The sequence below is a fragment of the Drosophila miranda genome, chromosome 5 (genome assembly GCF_003369915.1).
Source record: "Drosophila miranda strain MSH22 chromosome 5, D.miranda_PacBio2.1, whole genome shotgun sequence".
Lineage (NCBI taxonomy): Eukaryota > Metazoa > Arthropoda > Insecta > Diptera > Drosophilidae > Drosophila > Drosophila miranda.
This window is the reverse complement of record NC_046678.1, coordinates 474,498-495,454: the sequence shown is the minus strand read 5'-3', so window position 1 is coordinate 495,454 and position 20,957 is coordinate 474,498. Positions and strand designations below refer to the sequence as shown.

The 20,957-nt window shown below is 43.2% G+C and overlaps 1 protein-coding gene across 1 annotated transcript in view; it reads left to right on the top strand.

Moving 5' to 3' along the window:
- LOC117189233 (dynein regulatory complex subunit 3) overlaps positions 1-20,035 on the top strand; it is a 61,978-nt gene extending 41,943 nt beyond the window's left edge. Inside the window, exon 6 of the mRNA XM_033394364.1 lies at positions 19,617-20,035. Within this exon, the coding sequence (XP_033250255.1) occupies positions 19,617-19,746 (130 nt within the window). The 3' untranslated portion in view covers positions 19,747-20,035. The remainder of the gene's footprint in view (positions 1-19,616) is intronic.
- Positions 20,036-20,957: the final 922 nt, after the last annotated feature.

Genomic DNA, 20,957 nt, shown 5'->3' with positions numbered 1-20,957 from the left:
GGCGTTTCGAGGATCGATCGAGGGCTAGCGGAGGCGAGGGTGGCTCGCTGGCGAGTAGTTGTTGGTAAGGGTGACCAGGGGAGGGGTTTGGATCCCTGAAAATGACTTACACGGGGTTGATTCTCGTACGTTACAATAATGATTAATTGACTTGATTGTTACACTGATAACTTGTTACATTGATATTTTGTTGTTTCGTCACGTTCCCGGAAGGACTTGTAAATTTATATCTTAGTTGTCGCGCGGGACGTCTATTCTCGGCCCGGGTCTCCGCGTCAGTGAAGTCTGCTCGGCGCTTGCGCGCTCGGGAAAACTTCGCTGCCGCCGATCAGTATCTACGTGTAGCGTGGGGAAACATTCGTCGGCTTCGGATTAGCTGCCGCTTCGCGGAGCGTCCCAAAGTCGCGAAGGCAAGGGAGCGGTGGTTCTTATCGGCTAGTCTGTGCTTCGGGAGATTACGGTTAGAGGTGGGGGTAATGTGCTGGCACGGTGGGGAGTTGTCACCGGCTAACGGTTCGTGTCTCGGTAGCTTACGACTAAACGCGGGGCAATGTGTTGGTGTGGGGGGCGTTCTTATCGGCTAATTGTCTGTGCTTCGGGAGCTTACGGCTAGAGGTGGGGCAATGTGTTGGTATGGGAATGTGGGATTGGCTGTCGTGAAATGGTAGGCGAAACGATATGGGGAATGATGGCACATTTATTATATGAATTCTTCGTTCTTAGGGCTAAATGACGATATATTTAAGAGAAAAAAAAGGGAAAAAATGAGGCGGTGACGATCCCGCGATGCAGCGCGCTGTGACGAACCTTCTTAAGGTTCGTTACAAGTTGTGTAAAGGAGGATATCAAATATATCTCCTTGATTTCAAATAGTTACGCAACGAATTTTTTAATAACTGAAATAATGTTTACGAAGGGTGCTATTTATATTTCGGGAATTGGCAATACTAATGTCAATACGTAAAAGCTGACAACGCCTTCATAAACTTTGTCATTTTTTATCACATGTGTACGTAAAACGTTTTTATGTACAATTGGTTTTTGTTTTGTTCACAATCAGTTAAAAAAATTAATTTGGCAAAACAAGAGGGTTTTCGTTGGATTGTTTTTCACAACTCACAACAAGAATGTGTTGATGAACTTAGTTCTTTTTATTCACCATCAAAACGACAGTTTATCGCTGGTTTGCAGAATTTAATCGTGATCGTAGTTCAGTCGATCACTAATTTCGTAAAGGTCGTACAAAATCAGTTGTTTTGCCACAAAACCTCGATGGTGTGCGTGAACTGATAGTGCAAGATCGCCACGTGACATATCGTGAGATAGAGACATCCTTCCATTAGTTCTATTAGTTCCACTTCAATACATTCCATTTTGCATGAACACTTAGTTTTAAAAAAGGTTTGTTCTCGTTGGATACCGCATAACTTATCAATCGCTCAAAAAGGGGGCTCGCGTCGATTGGTGTAAGGAAATGCTTAAAAAGTTCGACCGTGTTGCTTCAAAAGACGTTTATAAGGCTTTCAAGGTAACTTACAGACGGATAATACAACTTTTTACTCTATGCTCTGTGTATACTTAACTGGGATGCGGGTGTGAGAATCACATGTTACTCTAGTAAACTGTTATTAGTAAACCTCCCATCCTTATCGAATATTATCTTTCGTAGTGATCAGACGTGTTTTTGTTTTGCGCTCCGCATTTTTTCCTATTGTTTTGAATAAACAGCCAGTGTTTTCCTAACTAAATTCTAATTATACTTTCTAACCAGACAACAATCTGGAAACCTATTCATTTACGCGAGTGCATGCCTTTTAATTTGTGTTAAAACATTATTTAACTTTTTATTTTTCGGCGTCGGCTTGTGTTTGTGTTGTTGCAGTGAGTGAGTATTGCATTGCAGTCCGCTCTCGTCTGGTAGCTTTTGTTGTTTTATCACTCTCTCGCTATCGCCTCAACTTTAATAACTGTTCTTTCTCTCTCGCTCTTTGAAATTTCTGAGCAATAGCGCTCTCTGTTTAGTAGCTCTCGCTATAACCGCTCTCCACTCTGCTCTCTTTTTTTTTACCAATTCCGCTTTGAGCGTTGTCTGGCACATTGGACTGATACCAATTTGTTTTGCAAATAATTGTAAATTGTAATTGTGTCATTGGACTGATACCAGTTTGTTTTGCAGGTAATTGTAAATAAATAATAATAAAATGGAATACGCTGTGGTCTGTGCCAAAAAAACCTGCAAGAAGCAGATCACCCACGATCAGCCGAATGTCCCCTGCTGGCTCTGCGACAGCGTAGTGCACGCAAAATGCGCTGGATTTTCTGGCCTCGTGAGTGATGCTATAGCCAAACGTAATGGCTTGAATTACAGTTGCGAGGCATGCCGTGCGGTGGAGAAGGACATGGTATCTTTCATGAGGCAGTCGCGGAGTGGCTTTAAGGAGCTGACCGTTGGTTTTAAAAACCAATACGATCGGCTCCTAGCCATGGAGGCTCAGTTTAGCTGTTTAAAACTGCTGAATGAGTCTCCGAGGCGCAAAAAGGTCACTCCGCGGGATCTGCAATTGCCAACCGTCACTCAGCCGTGCGCCGCCGAAAAACTGACTCCGACCACTCCAAGTGTGCAGCAGTTGATCTCGTTTGCCACTCCAAGGGCAACGACAGCTGCTGGCGATGCAGATTCGGTAGCCGAATTCATCGCCTCGGAGAATGTGCAGCCAAGTACGTCTGCAGCGTCCGTGTCCGTGGTGTCCGCAAGTTCGCTAGTTGTCCCGTCTATCCCGATCCCACCAGTAAATAGACGTTCCGGACCTCCGGATATTGCCACCACAGGTACTAGGCCTGTGGTGACTAAACCACTGGTGGGAGTCCCACCAAAACGACAAGTTTTTGTTTCACGGCTGGCCCCTGACCTCACATCTAATGATGTAATTGCTTTTATTCAAAAATAATAAAAGCCGTGGGTTTAAAGGTGGAGAAATTTAACTTCTCTTATTCCAGGGAGATAGCCTTGTTTAAGATAAGCATCTCCCCAACTCAATTTGACACCATTTGCTCCGCCAAATTTTTGCCGGAGCATTTGGTGGTGAAGGAGTTTAAGGCTAAGAAGAAGAATAGGCCCCCATATCCCTTCCAAATCTTTCCAGTGTGCCACCCTCAACCTCAACTTCCTCTTCCTCAACTTCCCGTCTTGCTTCCACCTTTCCAAAAAACGAACTTCTCTTTTAGTAACCTATCAGAATGTAAGAGGCTTGCGTAGTAAGCTCAGCATTCTTTTCCGGGATAGTGTTGCATTTGCTTCCCACGTTATTGTGTTTACTGAAACCTGGTTAAAGCCGGACATTCTTAGTTCCGAGGTTTTGGCAGGTCGGTACACAACTTTTAGAAAGGACCGTTCGTCTCGACGTGCAGGGGGGTTCTAATTGCAGTGGACTCTTACTTCACGTCGGAACACTTCACAGTCCAAGTTCAACAGGAACTGGAATTCCTGTGTGTAAAACTGATTCTTCCCGCTTTCGCTATATTCATTACTTGCTCGTATATCCCACCTTCTTCGGATATTTCAATTTATGAGCAGCACTTGTCCGCTTTAACCGCCGTTTCTTCCTCGCTATCTGATAAAGATCGTATGATAGTTCTTGGTGACTTCAACTTGCCAGGAACTGTTTGGTCTTCGGTAAACGAGTCTAGTATCCTAGTGCCCATGTCACGACATGACTTTTTTGACGGCTTGCTTGACCTATCCCTGTCTCAAGTCAACCATGTGAAAAATTCCTTGGGTCGATTGCTTGATCTGTGCTTTGTATCGGATCCGACCATAGTGTTGTTAACCCGAGCCCTTCCGCTCACTATACCTGAAGACGCCTACCACCCTACTTTCGAGGTGTCGCTAGATATAGGACCAACTGTATTGGATCGGTCGAGTAGGCTGCCCGAACGTGTCCGCTGCTTTCGTAAAGCCGAGTTTGCGAAGCTTAATAACCTCATTAGGGATTTTGATTGGTCCGCTTTGTACTTGTGCATTGATATCAATGCTCTTGGCACATTTTTCGATTCTTGTGTCCCGCTTTCTTGTCCGACTAGATCTGGAAAACCCCCTTGGTTTACCAAAGAGTTATCCAGTCTAAAAAACTTAAAATCAAGACTTTATAAAAAATTTCAAGAAGTGGGTTCTCCTACTTCTCACTCTCGCTATGTATTAGCTCGGTCAAACTTTTCAGTTCTTAATGCTCAATGCTATAAGAACTACCTATCTCGATGCAGGATACGTTTTTCTCAGGACCCTAAACAGTTTTACAGCTTCGTAAATAGTAAGCGTAGAACGTCCGCACACCCATCCTCGCTATCATTTTGTAATACGTCGGCAAATAATGATCAGGCAATTGCCGATCTTTTTGCCCAATTCTTCCAAACCACCTATTCTGAGGAAAGCTACTCTGGTCATCCGTACCCATACGGTTTACCGAGGTCGAACGGCATTTTCAGTCCCTTGTTAAATGAATGTTCCCTACTTCATGATCTTCGACTAGTTAAGCCGGTGTTTTCACCGGGTCCAGACGGGGTTCCAGGTTGTGTACTCAGGTACTGCGCCGAGGCTCTGTGTGGACCTTTGCTTAAACTATTCAACCTGTCCATTGATTCTTCTTGCTTCCCCCCGATCTGGAAGGAATCGTTTATAATTCCTCTCCATAAAAAAGGTATCAAGTCTGATGCAAAAAATTATAGAGGTATAGCAAAGTTATCCGCTATTCCTAAAATGTTTGAGAAGGTTTTAGCTCCGCACTTGCAACATCTCTGCAAGTCACTTATATCTCCAACTCAGCATGGATTTATAAGGCGGCGATCAACCACCACGAACTTGTAAGAGTTTACCTCTTTCATTATTAAAGGCTTTCAATGTAACTTACAGACGGATGTTATTTACACCGACTTTAGTAAAGCATACGACTCTGTAAACCATTCCCTTTTAGCTCATAAACTTGACCTTTTAGGGTTTCCGCCCAACCTCCTGAGATGGATTTCTAGCTATCTTTGTTCTAGGTCTCAAAGAGCCCTCTTCAAAAACTCCCTCTCTTTACCAGTGAAGGTTTCTTCGGGAGTACCACAAGGCAGCCATCTAGGCCCCTTACTCTTCACACTCTTTATTAATGACTTACCTTCAGTATTAACATACTCTCGAGTACTTATGTATGCGGATGATGTTAAACTCTGTGTCCAGTACAAGGACATTTCATTTCATTCTAGCTTGCAATCCGATCTCAATAACTTTCAGTCATGGTGTTGTGCAAACTTGTTACACCTTAATGCCTCGAAATGCAAAGTTATGACATTTCATCGTTCTAGCCCTTTGTTGGCTCCCTACACCCTATTTGGTGGTTCTCTTGAGAGAATTACCCTGGTGGATGATCTGGGTGTTATGTTAGACCCCAAGTTAAAGTTTTCCGAACACATTTCTACCATGGTAAATAAGGCCATGGGCGTGCTTGGGTTTATAAAGAGGTGGTCAAAGGAATTTGACGACCCCTATATAACAAAGACTCTCTATACCTCGCTTGTTCGTCCGATCTTAGAATACGGCTCCTGTGTATGGTGCCCTCAGTACAAAGTACACCAGGACCGTATAGAATCAGTACAGAAAAACTTTTTACTCTTTGCTCTGCGGGGCCTTAACTGGGATGCGGGTGTAAGACTCCCATCTTACTCTAGTAGACTACTATTAGTAAACCTCCCATCCGTAGAAAAATGCTTGGTGTGATATTTATGCACAACTTGATCAGGGGTGACATAGACAGCCCTGATCTGTTGAGCCGCATAAACTTCATTAGACTGACTAGAAATTTTATACCGTTGTTCCTTCCACTTTGTAGATCGAATTATTCCTTGCATGAACCGTTTAAGGTCTTATGCTCGGATTATAATTCCCTCTACCATATTATATCCACAACTAATTCTCTTCCTCTTATTAAATTATTAATCCTTACACACCTTTCTATTAATTAGTAACTGTAGTGGTATTTGTATTTTGATTGCATGCTTAGTTTCTTAGTAAGTTTAGTACTAATTTTCCTCGAATGTTAGTCTAATAGCTATCTTTCTTGCATGTTCGCGTTTGGTTCGGATACGCACCGCGCGTCATGCGGCAGCGCCCCTCGGTCGGTTGGGCGGGAGGAGGGCTGCGTTTTGCCTGGGATCCGCGCGTAACAGCCTTCTGCTGGTGTCACACGGGCCACTTGACGGTGCAGTAACTGCATCGCCTCTTGAAAGATGCAGTCATTGCATGTCAACGTTTAATTTAAGCTTAGTTAACCGTAGAAAAATGCTTGGTGTGATTTTTGTGCACAACGTGATCAGGGGTGACATAGACAGCCCTGAACTGTTGGGCCGCATAAACTTCACGATTCCTATTGGACTAACTAGAAAGTTTATAACGTTGTTCCTTTCCACTTTCATTCCACCTTCATGCAGAATTATTCCTTGTATGCACCGTTTAGGGTCTTATGCTCGGATGATAATTCCCTTATTAAGTTACTAATCCTCACAGACCTTCTAGTAATTAGTAATTGTAGTGGTATTTGTGTTTTTGTGTTTTGAATGCATGCTTAGTTTCTTAGTAAGTGTATTGCTAGTTTTTCTCGAATATTAGTCTTTCCTGCATGTTTGTGCTCGGTTCGACTACGCGCTGCGCGTCATGTGGCAACGCCCCTCGGTCGATTGGGCGGGAGGAGGGCTGCGTTTTGCCTGGGATCCGCGCGTATCAGCCTTCTGCTGGTGTCACACGGGCCACTTGACGGTGCAGTAACTGCATCGCCTCTTGAAAGATGCAGTCATTGCATGTCAACGTCGAAATATATATAAAATCTTGATAGGTGATGAAACATGGATATATGCGTATGAGCCGGAAACTTAACAGCAATCGACCGTGTGGGTGTTCCAAGATGAGCCAAATCCAACAAAAGTTGTTTGAACACGAAGCACTTTGAAGCAAATGGTCGCCTCTTTTTTGGGGAGAATGGGTCATGTAGCCATTGTTCCACTAAAGCTACGTAAGACTGTCAATTCTGAGTGGTACGCGACTAAAACCATGTTTTGGAGGTGTCTCAAAAGGAATGGAAAAACTGCTATGAGCAATGGTTCGAACGAATGGAAAACAAGTAAAAAAAAAAAACCAGCGCATAATAGCATATCGATTCGCTGATATCTATAAAACAAAGCTTAATTTATATTCTTCGGTACATTCCACCTTAATTACACATTAATATTGTAATGCGGATGATAGTCAGTAATGTACTTTGTAACGACCGCCCTGAAAGCAGAGCTTTAGCTGCCATACTGAGGCTGCATGACGAAAATTACTGAGGATGCAACCTGGCTTTATATCATATGGAGCATCGTACGATGCTTCGCGTTTGGAAGCAATGGCCCTGCAGTCCGAGATCGACAGTTTAGATCCAGATTACTCGGAAAGGTCGGCATTAGAAGAAACGTGTGTGATTACAAAGGCGTTGTACAAGTCGGCAGCACCAAACAGGTCTTCCCAAACACAAGGAAATTTAGTTCCCGTGCAGCACCGTTCTAATTTGCCAAGCACGCGGACTTAATTTGTTGGAAATTTTGGTAGATTCCGACCGGTCGTTGTCCATTATTGAGAAATTCAACCATCTCATTTCGTGGTTGTCCGATGAAGCCTTGGGAACGACACAGGCATCCCAAGTCTCAGATGCAAACTATTCGAAGGCTTTAGAAAGGTGGCAAAGGTGAAGGTGGCAAAGGTGACAACAAGTGCTTAATATATTTCGATACACCTGCCCAGTTGTTTGAATTCTCGGCTATGACAAATCCGTCCGCGTGTTCTCTGCGATTAGTTATAGATTCTGTGTCAGCAATTTTCGAGTAGCTCTTATCATTAGGAGACGAGCGAGAGGTTGTTAACGCCATAATCATAATCATAATCTGGCGTTGTCGCAGGTCGATTCATATACGAAATCGAAATATAATGAGCAGATGGACTATGATGTGCTGCTCTGCTGGTCCGATTGTGCAAAAACTTTAATGCAAGGGCAGAAAAGTCTATCGATCCAAAGTCCATATATTGTGGCTCCAACCACTCGATTCTAAATTGTCATGGATTTCGGGTGATACCCGTGTTGCAGCGGCTCGAACTCGCAAAGGGCAAGCAGCTGTGCATAATTGCCTTCAATCTGGGCATAGGGTTTCCCAGTGCACATCCTCTAAGTGCAGAGTTTGTTCACAGGTCCACCACACACTATTGCATCGATAAGGCGCAAGGTCAGGGTAATAGAGAGCAGGCTTCGTCACATCCTGCGCAGGTTGAACGTGTTTCAAATGAGCCTGAGCACGTCATCCTGGCCACAGCAATGGCCAAGTTCAAAACAGGTTTGGCCAATTTCAGTTCGCAAGATCACTATTGGACTCAGACTCGCAGGTCAATTTCTGTCCGGAAAGCCTGGCGCAGTCTCTAAGGTTGTCAAGGGCTACCGTTGCTTGACAATAACACCCGTAGGAAAGTCAAGCTCGTTCTCGAGGAGTGAAGTGTCGACTACAATCTACTCGAGGTTAAATAGTCATAGTTTCGTCGCCCAAACAAGTCCTTGACAAATGCAGAATCGAGAGTGTTTATTTCTGGACGGACTCCGGAATAACGCTACATTGGATAAAGACTCCGCCGTCGTCGCTTGCTGTTTTCGTGTCACAATTCAAGAGCTATCAGAAGGTATTACATGGCGTCATGTGCCTTCGCTGTCGCACTTTAACATCCCAGCCGATGTAAGGGATTCCGAGGTACAAAAGTCCGCCCAAGTTTTAATTGGTGTTGAGGACTTTCCCAATCAGATATTTGCTCGTTTTTCGTCGTACACTAAATTAGTTCGAGTATTTGCCTATGTGTACCGTTTTTAAAAAAAAATCGACAGGCAAAAAGAGCGCTCCAGGGAGTTGACTGTAATGGAGTTGCAGCAATCGTCCCTCAAACTGATGGAGCTGGTTCAACGAAGTGTCTTTCCGCAGGAGTTTAACCAGTTAAAAAAGAAACAGGCTCTGCCGCCAAGCCTGCAAATGATAGACGAACGGGTCCAAAAGATGTCCGAAAAAGGGAGAATGTTTTCGCTTATCAGGGTGGGAGGCAGGTTGTTGCATGCGCCTGTGCCACTTGAGGCCAAGTTTATAATTCTACTGCCCGCCAAGAGTCACTTAGTCGAACTGTTTTTGAGGAATTTGCACTTAAAAAATTGTTATGCCCATGCAAAGACACAGGTCAGTCTGCTGAGACAGGAGATTTGGGTCTTAAATGCACTTTCGCTACAAACCAAAATAGAGAAGGTCGTCCATTCCTGATTTGTGGGGTGGATTTTTGTAGTCCTATTAATGTCTCGCTTCGGATTTGAGGACGTCCGCCCGTCAAAATGTATATCGCGGTATTTGTTTGTTTCGCTTCGAAGCTCGTCCTTTTAGAGCTTGTTCCGGACCTGTCCACTAATGGTTTTCTTATATAGTTTAAAAGTTTCATCGCAAGACGTGGCATTCCGCAGAGGATATATTCCGACAACGGGACCAACTTCATCTGAGCCCGGAACGAGCTGAGGAAGTGGCAGGAAGCTTTGGAGGAGCAGCAGACCAGCCTGCGGAGGGGTGGAGTGAAAATTCATCCCACTCGAGGAAGAGGCCATTCAGAACTCCACGCCACTCACTCCGGCCAGCACAGATCCCAACGACGGAGAGGTGCTTACGCCAGGCCACTTGCTGATAGGCCAGGCCTTTTGCTCACTGCCGCAAGTATTCGAGCCAGACGCACTGAGCAGCGGTACCACCTTTACCAAGAGATGTCATCTGCTCTCAGAGCTCAAACGGCGGTTCTGGCAGGCCTGGTCGAAGGACTACGTCCACAGCCCCCAGCGTCGCAGCAAGTGTCAAACGACAGAGCACAACATCGAGGTCGGGGCCATGGTGGTGGTCCACGAAGTCCACACGCCGCCGCAGCGGTGGATCACCGGCGAAGGACCGGATGGAAGGGTCAGGGTGGCCGAGGTGCGGACAGGAGCGGGCGTCATTAAGCGCCCCATTCATAAATTGGCCCATCTACCATCGGATTAAAGACCGACGTGCGCTCGTTCAAGGCCGCCGGAATGTCGGTACAGCGGTCGATGCAGCCGCAGGTTTGAAAAAGTTAGTTTTAAATTGTGAAGGAAATGAATGAAGTCGCTACCCTTTGAGATCTACCGCCTAACATAGTTACATGCACCCAAATTATGGAGCAACATAACGAGGTCGAGTAACATGCGCTGCTGCACAGCTTATTGTGAATAAAACTTAGAGAGAGTTTTGAAGTACACTTTTACCAGTGACATTTCACAGAAGTCTGGATACAAAATATCGTTGCTCTAGCTTTTATAGTCTCGGAGCACTAGGCGCTCATAGGGACGGACAGACAGTCATGGCTCAATCGACTCGGCTATTGATGCTGATCAAGAATATGTACACTTTATGGGGTCGGAAAAGCTTCCTTCTGGACGTTACACACATCCACTTTCACCACAAATCTAATATTGTATATGTTGTATATCACAAAGCGCTTGACTGAAAAAAAAAAGGAATCCTAAAAAAGTAAAAAAAAGAATCGTTCAAATACAAAAATAAATACATAAACATAAAAATAAAAACGGGTCATCTAGAAATTGTTCGCTATAAATAAGCCACAACTAATTATGAACATTTTTTATTGCGCGGCAGAACGTCTGCGGGTTAGCTAGTTTTATAAATATTTTAAATTATGGCTTATAATTTATAGATATTTTAAACTATAGATTATAGCCTAGACTGGTAGGGTGGCAAGATTCTACCCGAGTCCCAGTTAAAGTTCCGAAGGGCAAAAATTGCTTTTGCACGGATTCAATAACAACCTGCTGCTCTTTATACTGCGGGCTCCACACACAAGAACAATACTCCAATATAGGACGTACTAACGAGATGTACAGTTGTTTCGTAACGTACGGGTCGTCAAACTCCTTGGACCAACGCTTGATGAACGCTAAAACACCCTTAGCTTTATTTACAGTTGCAGCTATATGGGTGTTGAAACACATCTTATGATCAAAAAGGACTCCGAGGTCATTTGAACTCGAAATTCGCTCAAGGACATGATTTCCTAGAACATATGGGACAAAATGAGGAGCGCGACGGTAAAATGTCATAAGTTTGCATTTGGAAAGGTTCAGAAAAAGAAGATTAGTTGAACACCACAATAGTAGTTCACTTAGATCAAGTTGAAGGCGTGTGTGTAAATACCAATCAGAGTAAGAAAGACAGATTTTGACATCATCAGCATACATTAGTGTAGTAGAGTATGTTATAACTTGAGGAAGGTCGTTCACAAATAAAATAAACAGAAGCGGGCCCAGATGACTTCCCTGTGGCACACCTGAAGTAACATTAACAGTATTTGACAACACGTTAGAAAACAAAACACGTTGAGTACGGTTAGAGAGATAGGACAAAATCCAATCTAGAAGATTCGTTGGGAACCCTAATAAAGAGAGCTTTTGAATAAGCAGAGCATGGTTCACAGAATCGAATGCCTTGCTGAAGTCCGTAAAAACTACATCCGTCTGCAAACCAATTTGAAAACCACGGTGGATTAGGTTAGAAAACTCAAGAAGGTTAGTCGATGTTGAACGATGTCTGAAAAAACCGTGTTGCGACGGAGATATCAAGCTGCAACAAAGATGTTGCAGTTGCCGGGTGACCAGGAACTCAAGAAGCTTCGGGATGGCGGAAAGCTTTGCGATACCACGATAGTTTTCAATGTTTGATCTTGAACCTTTTTTGTGAGGCGGAATGATGTAGGACTCATTCCAAATTACTGGGAGACAAGACTGTTCCAAGGAGAGGTTGAAGAGAAAGGTCAAGGGTTTGAAAAGGGACTGGACACAGTGCTTTAAGATGCAACTTGGTACCTTATCTGGACCCGCAGAACAACGCTTTCCTCGAAAAAGGGCAGAAAAATGCTGTTAGCTTGAGGTAGCTGGTACGGATACGGAGTGGATGCGTTGTAAATATGAGACGAGTACGTTGTTTGGAAAAAGTTAGCGAATAAATTTGCAATACCAACAGCAGAAGCTTCTCTTTTGTTCTGGTAATGAAGGGACGGAGGAAAATCGTTTGACTTGCGCTTAGAGTTAACGAACGAATAGAATTTTTTAGGATCACTACGAAAGTTACTACTACATTGTGAAAGGTAATGATTATAACACTGATTATTGACGGCAAGGAACAGAGAGCGAGCGGAGGAGTATAGAGCTAAGGCCAACGTGGAGCCCGACTTCTGGTACTTTTTATAGAGCCGGGATTTATTATTTTTTAAGTATGACAAATACTTGGAGAACCAGGGAGGCTTGGACGATACAGGTACAGTGATATCTGGAACAAACGTATTAAGGGCGGAGTAAATAGAACTATAAAACGAGTTAACAGTTGCGTCTATGTTCGGTAATGAATAAAGAAACGACCAATCAACACGCGAGAGATGTAGATCTAAATCAATAAAGTTTGTTTTGCGAAAACACTTTATGTGACAAGGAGCCATGGAACTGTCAGCACCTCCAGATTGTGTACACTCCAGTGATATCAACAAAGTTGGATGGTAAGGATCTTCAGGGAGGGATATTGGGCTTGCTCTAGATACCGTAGCAAGAGAACCATCATTAACAAAAACGAGGTCAAGAAGTCTGTCCCTAATGTTTTTAACGGCATTAATTTGGACAAGGGAATTATCCGTTAGCCCATTGATAAAGTCATTATGGCAATTGGGAAACAACAGGTTAGCGTCATTACAACGCAGCCAAGAAAGAAATGGGAGGTTAAAGTCCCCCATGGCAATAATTCGATCATTGCACCCTAATGCAGAAACAACCTTATTAATTGCTGAGAGGTGGTGTAAGTAAAGCTCAGCATCAGACCTGAGAGGAATGTAAGAGCAGGTTAAATAGAAAAATGCGGAGCCAACACGAACTTTGACTGCAACAAATTCAATTCCATGAATGTTACTGAATGGGAATAACTCAGATGAGAAAACAGATTTAACTGCAATCAGAACCCCACCTGCAAAAGATGGGCGGTCCATTCTATAAATAGTGTAACTATCAATGAAAATTTCATGATCATTGACAGAGGAGTTAAGCCAGGTTTCGGTAAACGCGATGGCATCGAAATCAAAGGACGCGCTATTAGTATGAATTTGACGCAATTTTCCCAGCAAACTGCGAACGTTCTGATAGTGCATGGAAAAATAGTACATCAGTTTTTTGGAGCATGTTCGGTAATTCTTGGATTCGAGTTCGAATCTTTGAGAAGGAACTCATGCACAATTGTATGCTCAGGCCATATTGACGGTTCTAGAGAACAGGATAGTAAAGAATCAGGGAGAAGAATTTTAAAGGATGATATGTTGCGCTTATGTTTAAATGTAAATTTAGTCACAACTATATCAGCAGGCGAAGTGTTAAGTTTAGCGGCAAGATGTTGTTTAACATCCTCCGTTGTAGCCTCAGGAATAAGACGAGAAACAAATATTGCTTTCCGAGGGACCACTGCTTTAAGTTGAAGTCCCGAGCGAGATCGAGATGGTGGAGCCACTCCTAAAAGAGATCTCGGTCCAAGGGCAGAGGAATTGGCAGCAATGGCTGTAGCAGGAATTGGAGTAGGAATTGGAGCAGGAATTGGCAAGACGTCGTCAGCAACCAGCACACCCGCACTAGGAGCACTCACCGCGTCAGAAGTGACGGCCACAGAAACTGCAGGGATGGGATTGATGCTGTTGGGAAGTTGGGTGCTCGAAGGAAGCACATTGCTCGGTGTAAAGAACTCCGGAGCCACCGTTGGCGGATTTACAGACAACGGCGTGGCATGACTACACGGAAATGCTTCCGATGGATGAAGGTGGGAGGCAGGCGTACCAATCGGATTAGGTTGCAAGAGATTGGTATCATTATGCGGAATTTTCCGTCTAGGCGATTCGCTCAAGAGTTTGAGCCCAAGAAACTGTGATTCAAGGGCAAGAAATTTCTCGTTGAGAGCCACAAATTGTTTCCGGACATCCAGAAACCCAGTTCGAGTCTGTCTCATAAATGTGCGCATTTCGGCCTCAATCTCCCGACAAGCCAGACATGACCAAGACAGGCCCATGCGTTTCGAGATCAGATCATTCAGCCGGCCAAAATTTCCACCACCAGCACATTTTATGTGGGAAAAATTGTCGCACAGCCAGCAGCTAAGAAATGAATCACCAATGATAACACCACCGAATTCACATTTCTTTGCACTACAAACGATTGCCATTATTGACAGCAGTAGAATCACTGTGCACGACTAATAGGAGAACGGAGTGAGATCGCAGGTAAAGTAGGAGAGCAGACAGCAGAGCGAGCCAGACAATCAGCTGCAGCGGCAATAATTCAAAGCAGATGATCCAACGAAGTGCAGAAAACGAGCAGTAAACTCACCAAAGCAGAGACACAAAAGAAAAGTCCACAGAGAGGGAGAGTATAGGCAATCCAGAGAGAGTGAGAGCAACAATGCGAGAAGCCCGCGTATGCTCACGAGAGAGTGTGGGCGATGCAAACGCTGATGCGTGAGAACAGTGCACACCGAAAAAGCGATAACGAAAAGCAGACTGGGCAAAAAACAATAACAAATTGCCTGCACGAGTCCGAAGCGTTACGTTGCAATAATGAATTTATATCAAACACTTGTTTACAAACAAAACACTGGTGGTTAACACAAAGTAGAATCAAATTAAAGAGATGCGATAATAAATCAAAACAAAGACACAACAATGTTGTATGATATTTAGGCAAAGGGCGGAGAATGCGGGAGCAAGAAAAAAAACACAACCGGCTTAAGCAAGAGCTAGAAGCGAATAAAATAAACAGAAGCGGGCCCAGATGACTTCCGTGTGGCACACCTGAAGTAACATTAACAGTATTTGACAACACTTTAGAAAACAAAACACGTTGAGTACGGTTAGAGAGATAGGACAAAATCCAATCTAGAAGATTCGTTGGGAACCCTAATAAAGAGAGCTTTTGAATAAGCAGAGCATGGTTCACAGAATCGAATGCCTTGCTGAAGTCCGTAAAAACTACATCCGTCTGCAAACCAATTTGAAAACCCCGGTGGATTAGGTTAGAAAACTCAAGAAGGTTAGTCGATGTTGAACGATGTCTGAAAAAACCGTGTTGCGACGGAGATATCAAGCTGCAACAAAGATGTTGCAGTTGCCGGGTGACCAGGAACTCAAGAAGCTTCGGGATGGCGGAAAGCTTTGCGATACCACGATAGTTTTCAATGTTAGATCTTGAACCTTTTTTGTGAAGCGGAATGATGTAGGACTCATTCCAAATTACTGGGAGACAAGACTGTTCCAAGGAGAGGTTGAAGAGAAAGGTCAAGGGTTTGCAAAGGGACTGGGCACAGTGTTTTAAGATGCAACTTGGTACCTTATCTGGACCCGCAGAAAACGATATGTCCATAGATGACAAACCTTCCAGAACAACGCTTTCCTCGAAAAAGGGCAGAAAAATGCTGTTAGCTTGAGGTAGCTGGTACGGATACGGAGTGGATGCGTTGTAAATATGAGACGAGTACGCTGTTTGGAAGAAGTTAGCGAATAAATTTGCAATACCAACAGAAGAAGCTTCTGTTTTGTTCTGGTAATGAAGGGACGGAGGAAAAACGTTTGACTTGCGCTTAGAGTTAACGAACGAATAGAATTTTTTAGGATCACTACGAAAGTTACTACTACATTGTGAAAGGTAATGATTATAACACTGACTATTGACGGCAAGGAACAGAGAGCGAGCGGAGGAGTATAGAGCTAAGGCCAACGTGGAGCCCGACTTCTGGTACTTTTTATAGAGCCGGGATTTATTATTTTTTAAGGATGACAAATACTTGGAGAACCAGGGAGGCTTGGACGATACAGGTACAGTGATATCTGGAACAAACGTATTAAGGGCGGAGTAAATAGAACTATAAAACGAGTTAACAGTTGCATCTATGTTCGGTAATGAATAAAGAAACGACCAATCAACACGCGAGAGATGTAGATCTAAATCGATAAAGTTTGTTTTGCGAAAACACTTTATGTGACAAAGAGCCATGGAACTGTCAGCACCTCCAGATTGTGTACACTCCAGTGATATCAACAAAGTTGGATGGTAAGGATCTTCAGGGAGAGATATTGGGCTTGCTCTAGATACCGTAGCAAGAGAACCATCGTTAACAAAAACGAGGTCAAGAAGTCTGTCCCTAATGTTTTTAACGGCATTAATTTGGACAAGGGAAATATCCGTTAGCCCATTGATAAAGTCATTATGGCAATTGGGAAACAACAGGTTAGCGTCATCACAAGGCAGCCAAGAAGGAAATGGGAGTTTAAAGTCCCCCATGACAATAATTCGATCATTGCACCCTAATGCTGAAACAACAGTATTAATTGCTGAGAGGTGGTGTAAGTAAAGCTCAGCAACAGACCTGGGAGGAATGTAAGAGCAGGTTAAATAGAAAAATGCGGAGCCAACACGAACTTTGACTGCAACAAATGCAATTCCATGAATGTTATTGAATGGGAATAACTCAGATGAGAAAACAGATTTAACTGCAATCAGAACCCCACCTGCAAAAGATGGGCGGTCCATTCTATAAATAGTGTAACTATCAATGAAAATTTCGTGATCATTGACAGAGGAGTTAAGCCAGGTTTCGGTAAACGCGATGGCATCGAAATCAAAGGACGCGCTATTAGTATGAATTTGACGCAGTTTTCCCAGCAAACTGCGAACGTTCTGATAGTGCATGGAAAAATAGTACATCAGTTTTTTGGAGCATGTTCGGTAATTCTTGGATTCGAGTTCGAATCTTTGAGAAGGAACTCATGCACAATTGTATGCTCAGGCCATATTGACGGTTCTAGAGAACAGGATAGTAAAGAATCAGGGAGAAGAATTTTAAAGGATGATATGTTGCGCTTATGTTTAAATGTAAATTTAGTCACAACTATATCAGCAGGCGAAGTGTTAAGTTTAGCGGCAAGATGTTGTTTAACATCCTCCGTTGTAGCCTCAGGAATAAGACGAGAAACAAATATTGCTTTCCGAGGGACCACTGCTTTAAGTTGAAGTCCCGAGCGAGATCGAGATGGTGGAGCCACTCCTAAAAGAGATCTCGGTCCAAGGGCAGAGGAATTGGCAGCAATGGCTGTAGCAGGAATTGGAGTAGGAATTGGAGCAGGAATTGGCAAGACGTCGTCAGCAACCAGCACACCCGCACTAGGAGCACTCACCGCGTCAGAAGTGACGTCCACAGAAACTGCAGGGATGGGATTGATGCTGTTGGGAAGTTGGGTGCTCGAAGGAAGCACATTGCTCGGTGTAAAGAACTCCGGAGCCACCGTTGGCGGATTTACAGACAACGGCGTGGCATGACTACACGGAAATGCTTCCGATGGATGAAGGTGGGAGGCAGGCGTACCAATCGGATTAGGTTGCAAGAGATTGGTATCATTATGCGGAAGTTTCCGTCTAGGCGATTCGCTCAAGAGTTTGAGCCCAAGAAACTGTGATTCAAGGGCAAGAAATTTCTCGTTGAGAGCCACAAATTGTTTCCGGACATCCAGAAACCCAGTTCGAGTCTGTCTCATAAATGTGCGCATTTCGGCCTCAATCTCCCGACAAGCCAGACATGACCAAGACAGGCCCATGCGTTTCGAGATCAGATCATTCAGCCGGCCAAAATTTCCACCACCAGCACATTTTATGTGGGCAAAATTGTCGCACAGCCAGCAGCTAAGAAATGAATCACCAATGATAACACCACCGAATTCACATTTCTTTGCACTGCAAACAATTGCCATTATGGACAGTAGTAGAATCACTGTGCACGAATAATAAGAGAACGGAGTGAGATCGCAGGTAAAGTAGGAGAGCAGACAGCAGAGCGAGCCAGACAATCAGCTGCAGCGGCAATAATTCAAAGCAGATGATCCAACGAAGTGCAGAAAACGAGCAGTAAACTCACCAAAGCAGAGACACAAAAGAAAAGTCCACAGAGAGGGAGAGTATAGGCAATCCAGAGAGAGTGAGAGCAACAATGCGAGCAGCCCGCTTATGCTCACGAGAGATGCGCGAGAACAGTGCACACCGAAGAAGCGATAACGAAAAGCAGACTGGGCAAAAAACAATAACAAATTGCCTGCACGAGTCCGATGCGTTACGTTGCAATATTGAATTTATATCAAACACTTGTTTACAAACAAAACACTGGTGGTTAACACAAAGTAGAATCAAATTAAAGAGATGCGATAATATATCAAAACAAAGTCACAACAATGTTGTATGCTATTTAGGCAAAGGGCGGAGAATGCGGGAGCAAGAAAAAAAACACAACCGGCTTAAGCAAGAGCTAGAAGCGAATGTATCTAGATTATAATTATAGATTGTAATTTAAAATATCTATAAAACTCATTCAACTTATTTCTTTGTGATGTGTTCGACTATGCGAACAAAACTGGCAGTCTCTCAAATGAGAGAGTGGTTTTTATTGTGTTTATACCGTTGAAATGGTACATTATACAACAAGTGGGGCGCCTACTGCTTATCTACATATGTGTAGTAGCAGACATGGCTGTAAAGTGGCTGGGTAACACAAGTTACGGTATTGGCTTGCATTGTCAGAGGATTGGCATTGGCATCGCATAGTGATGCCATCGATGTGAGGATTGGCTGCGATCTACCGAGTGGCGAACTGGTCCGGCCACCCGGGATGCGTTGTCGGAGATATTGGCATTGGCATCGGGATGTGCTGCCAATGAAGCGTGAGAATTTCCTGCAACCGAGTGGCTGTTGGTCCGGCCACCCAGGATGCATTGTCGGCTGGATTTTGCGTTGGCATCAAGGTGTGATGCCCATGTTGAATGCGAATTGGCTGCATCCGAGTGGCTGCTGGTCCGGCCACCCGGGATGCATTGTCGATGGTATTGGCTTTGGCTCGTTAGCCAGTGTCGTTGTAGCGGCTGGCCTCGTCGTTGGAGATGGCTGCTGACTTCTTGAAGTTGGAGTGACGTCACGGCCATCGTATGGCGGCAGCGTCACTGGTGGGGTCTCCAAATATCGCCCATTGAAATTTGAAAGTTGGTTTGGTTTTTTTGTGATGTGTTCGACTATGCGAACACACGGTAGATCACAGCCAATCCTTATTTTTTGGGCGGGCGGTGTTAAGTGTAAGTCTTTTGTCAGACGTGTAATATTGTGAGGCCTGTTTAGAGAGGTCAGAGGCAGTCTTGCTCAGAGTATGAAAGGGGAAAATAAGAGAAAGAGAGAGAGAGCGTACCAACAGCTAGTGTAGATTTCGCGGTTGGATTGCGGGGATTACTATTATTGATTGCTGGTGTTCACTGGACGAGTGGTAGGAAGAGTGTGAGAGAGAGGGAGAGCGAGTGCGTAGCCACTCCAAAAGGTTTACTTAATTTTGGCTATTATAATAACATAGGTGTTGCTATCCTTATTTCTAGGTTTGCAAATGAATATAATTGAATATTTTTTATTTCTTTTCAGTAATGAAATTGAACGACATCGATCAAAAATTTTGGAAATCAATTCGTTTATCGAAATTCTGACTGAAGCTATGGCCTTGTTACCCCATGATATAAGAGAAGAACTAGCTGCCGAGGAATACGTTGTTTAAACGTTGTTTTAGAGACATCAGAACCGGTGTTGAGATTTATGTTATCAATATTTCCCTACCAAACCCCTCATTAAGCGTTGAAAAATTTTTTGCATGAGATTGTATGAGAACTTTGGATATTTTTAATAGACCAATTTGATAGAGTAGCCGAAAATCTTAGAATTCAAAGTTTACAAGTGCTCAAAAATTTACTACACGTAAATCAAACTACTTTTGTCTATTTTATTCGGTGTATCAATTTTAAGCATTAGTCAATAAATTATCAGGCATGTAAACTTAATTTTCAATTTAATATTTTAATGACGTTTTTTGCAAGTTTTGCCATCGATATGTTGATTTCGTTATTTTTTCTGACTAATAAAAAGGGCTGACTTGGTATTTATCTTTTCTTATTGTAGGGACAAGGTTTGTATGAAAAAATATGTTACATATTTGTTTATTATTTTATATATTAACAATACTTGTTGGATAAGAGTTCTCCGTTGTTAGATTTAAATTTAGTGGTTTATTGTTCGATGTTTCATTGAACAATTTTTAGAGGCCATGGCAGTGAACTTCGAGTTTTGATGCTAAACTGTAGAAATTTTAAGTAATGGAAAATGATGTTGGGCTCTCGTTCGATGATCATTTTTACTGGCTCTCGTTTGATGATAAATTTGACTGCACTGAGAAACTAGTTAAGTCTATTCATTGAGAGCGAAATTTACATGAGCGCGACAACAAAAAACTATGCAACACCACATTTCCGCTGGGAACCAAACCAAATTTTTATGATAGATTTGGTGCCTGAAAATGTTTTTTCTTTAGGTGAAGTTTTTTTTTAAATTTTTAATTCTGGTATTTTTTACTATTTTTTTTAGAGGTACTACTTTTTGCATATAACTTAAGTATCTTACATTTGAAATTTCTAAAAAAATTATAAACGCAGCTATTGATTCAATACGGTACATAAACCGTCTATAGATTAGTTGTCGCAACTAGCACTTGAAACATTTGGACTGCGGAGGGGGAATCCTACGGTGCGCAAATTGAGGTCCTGAAGACACAGCGACAGCATCTAATGTTTCGATGGAAGATGAGTGACAGGCAGTGGTACTGTTTCTAACACTGAACTCTATTCAACAAATGCATTTCCTTATATGGCTAGCAGTGGTAATCTTATTGTATGGGAAGGAACACACAAGCTCCCTTTGAGTGTGTATTTTTAGATA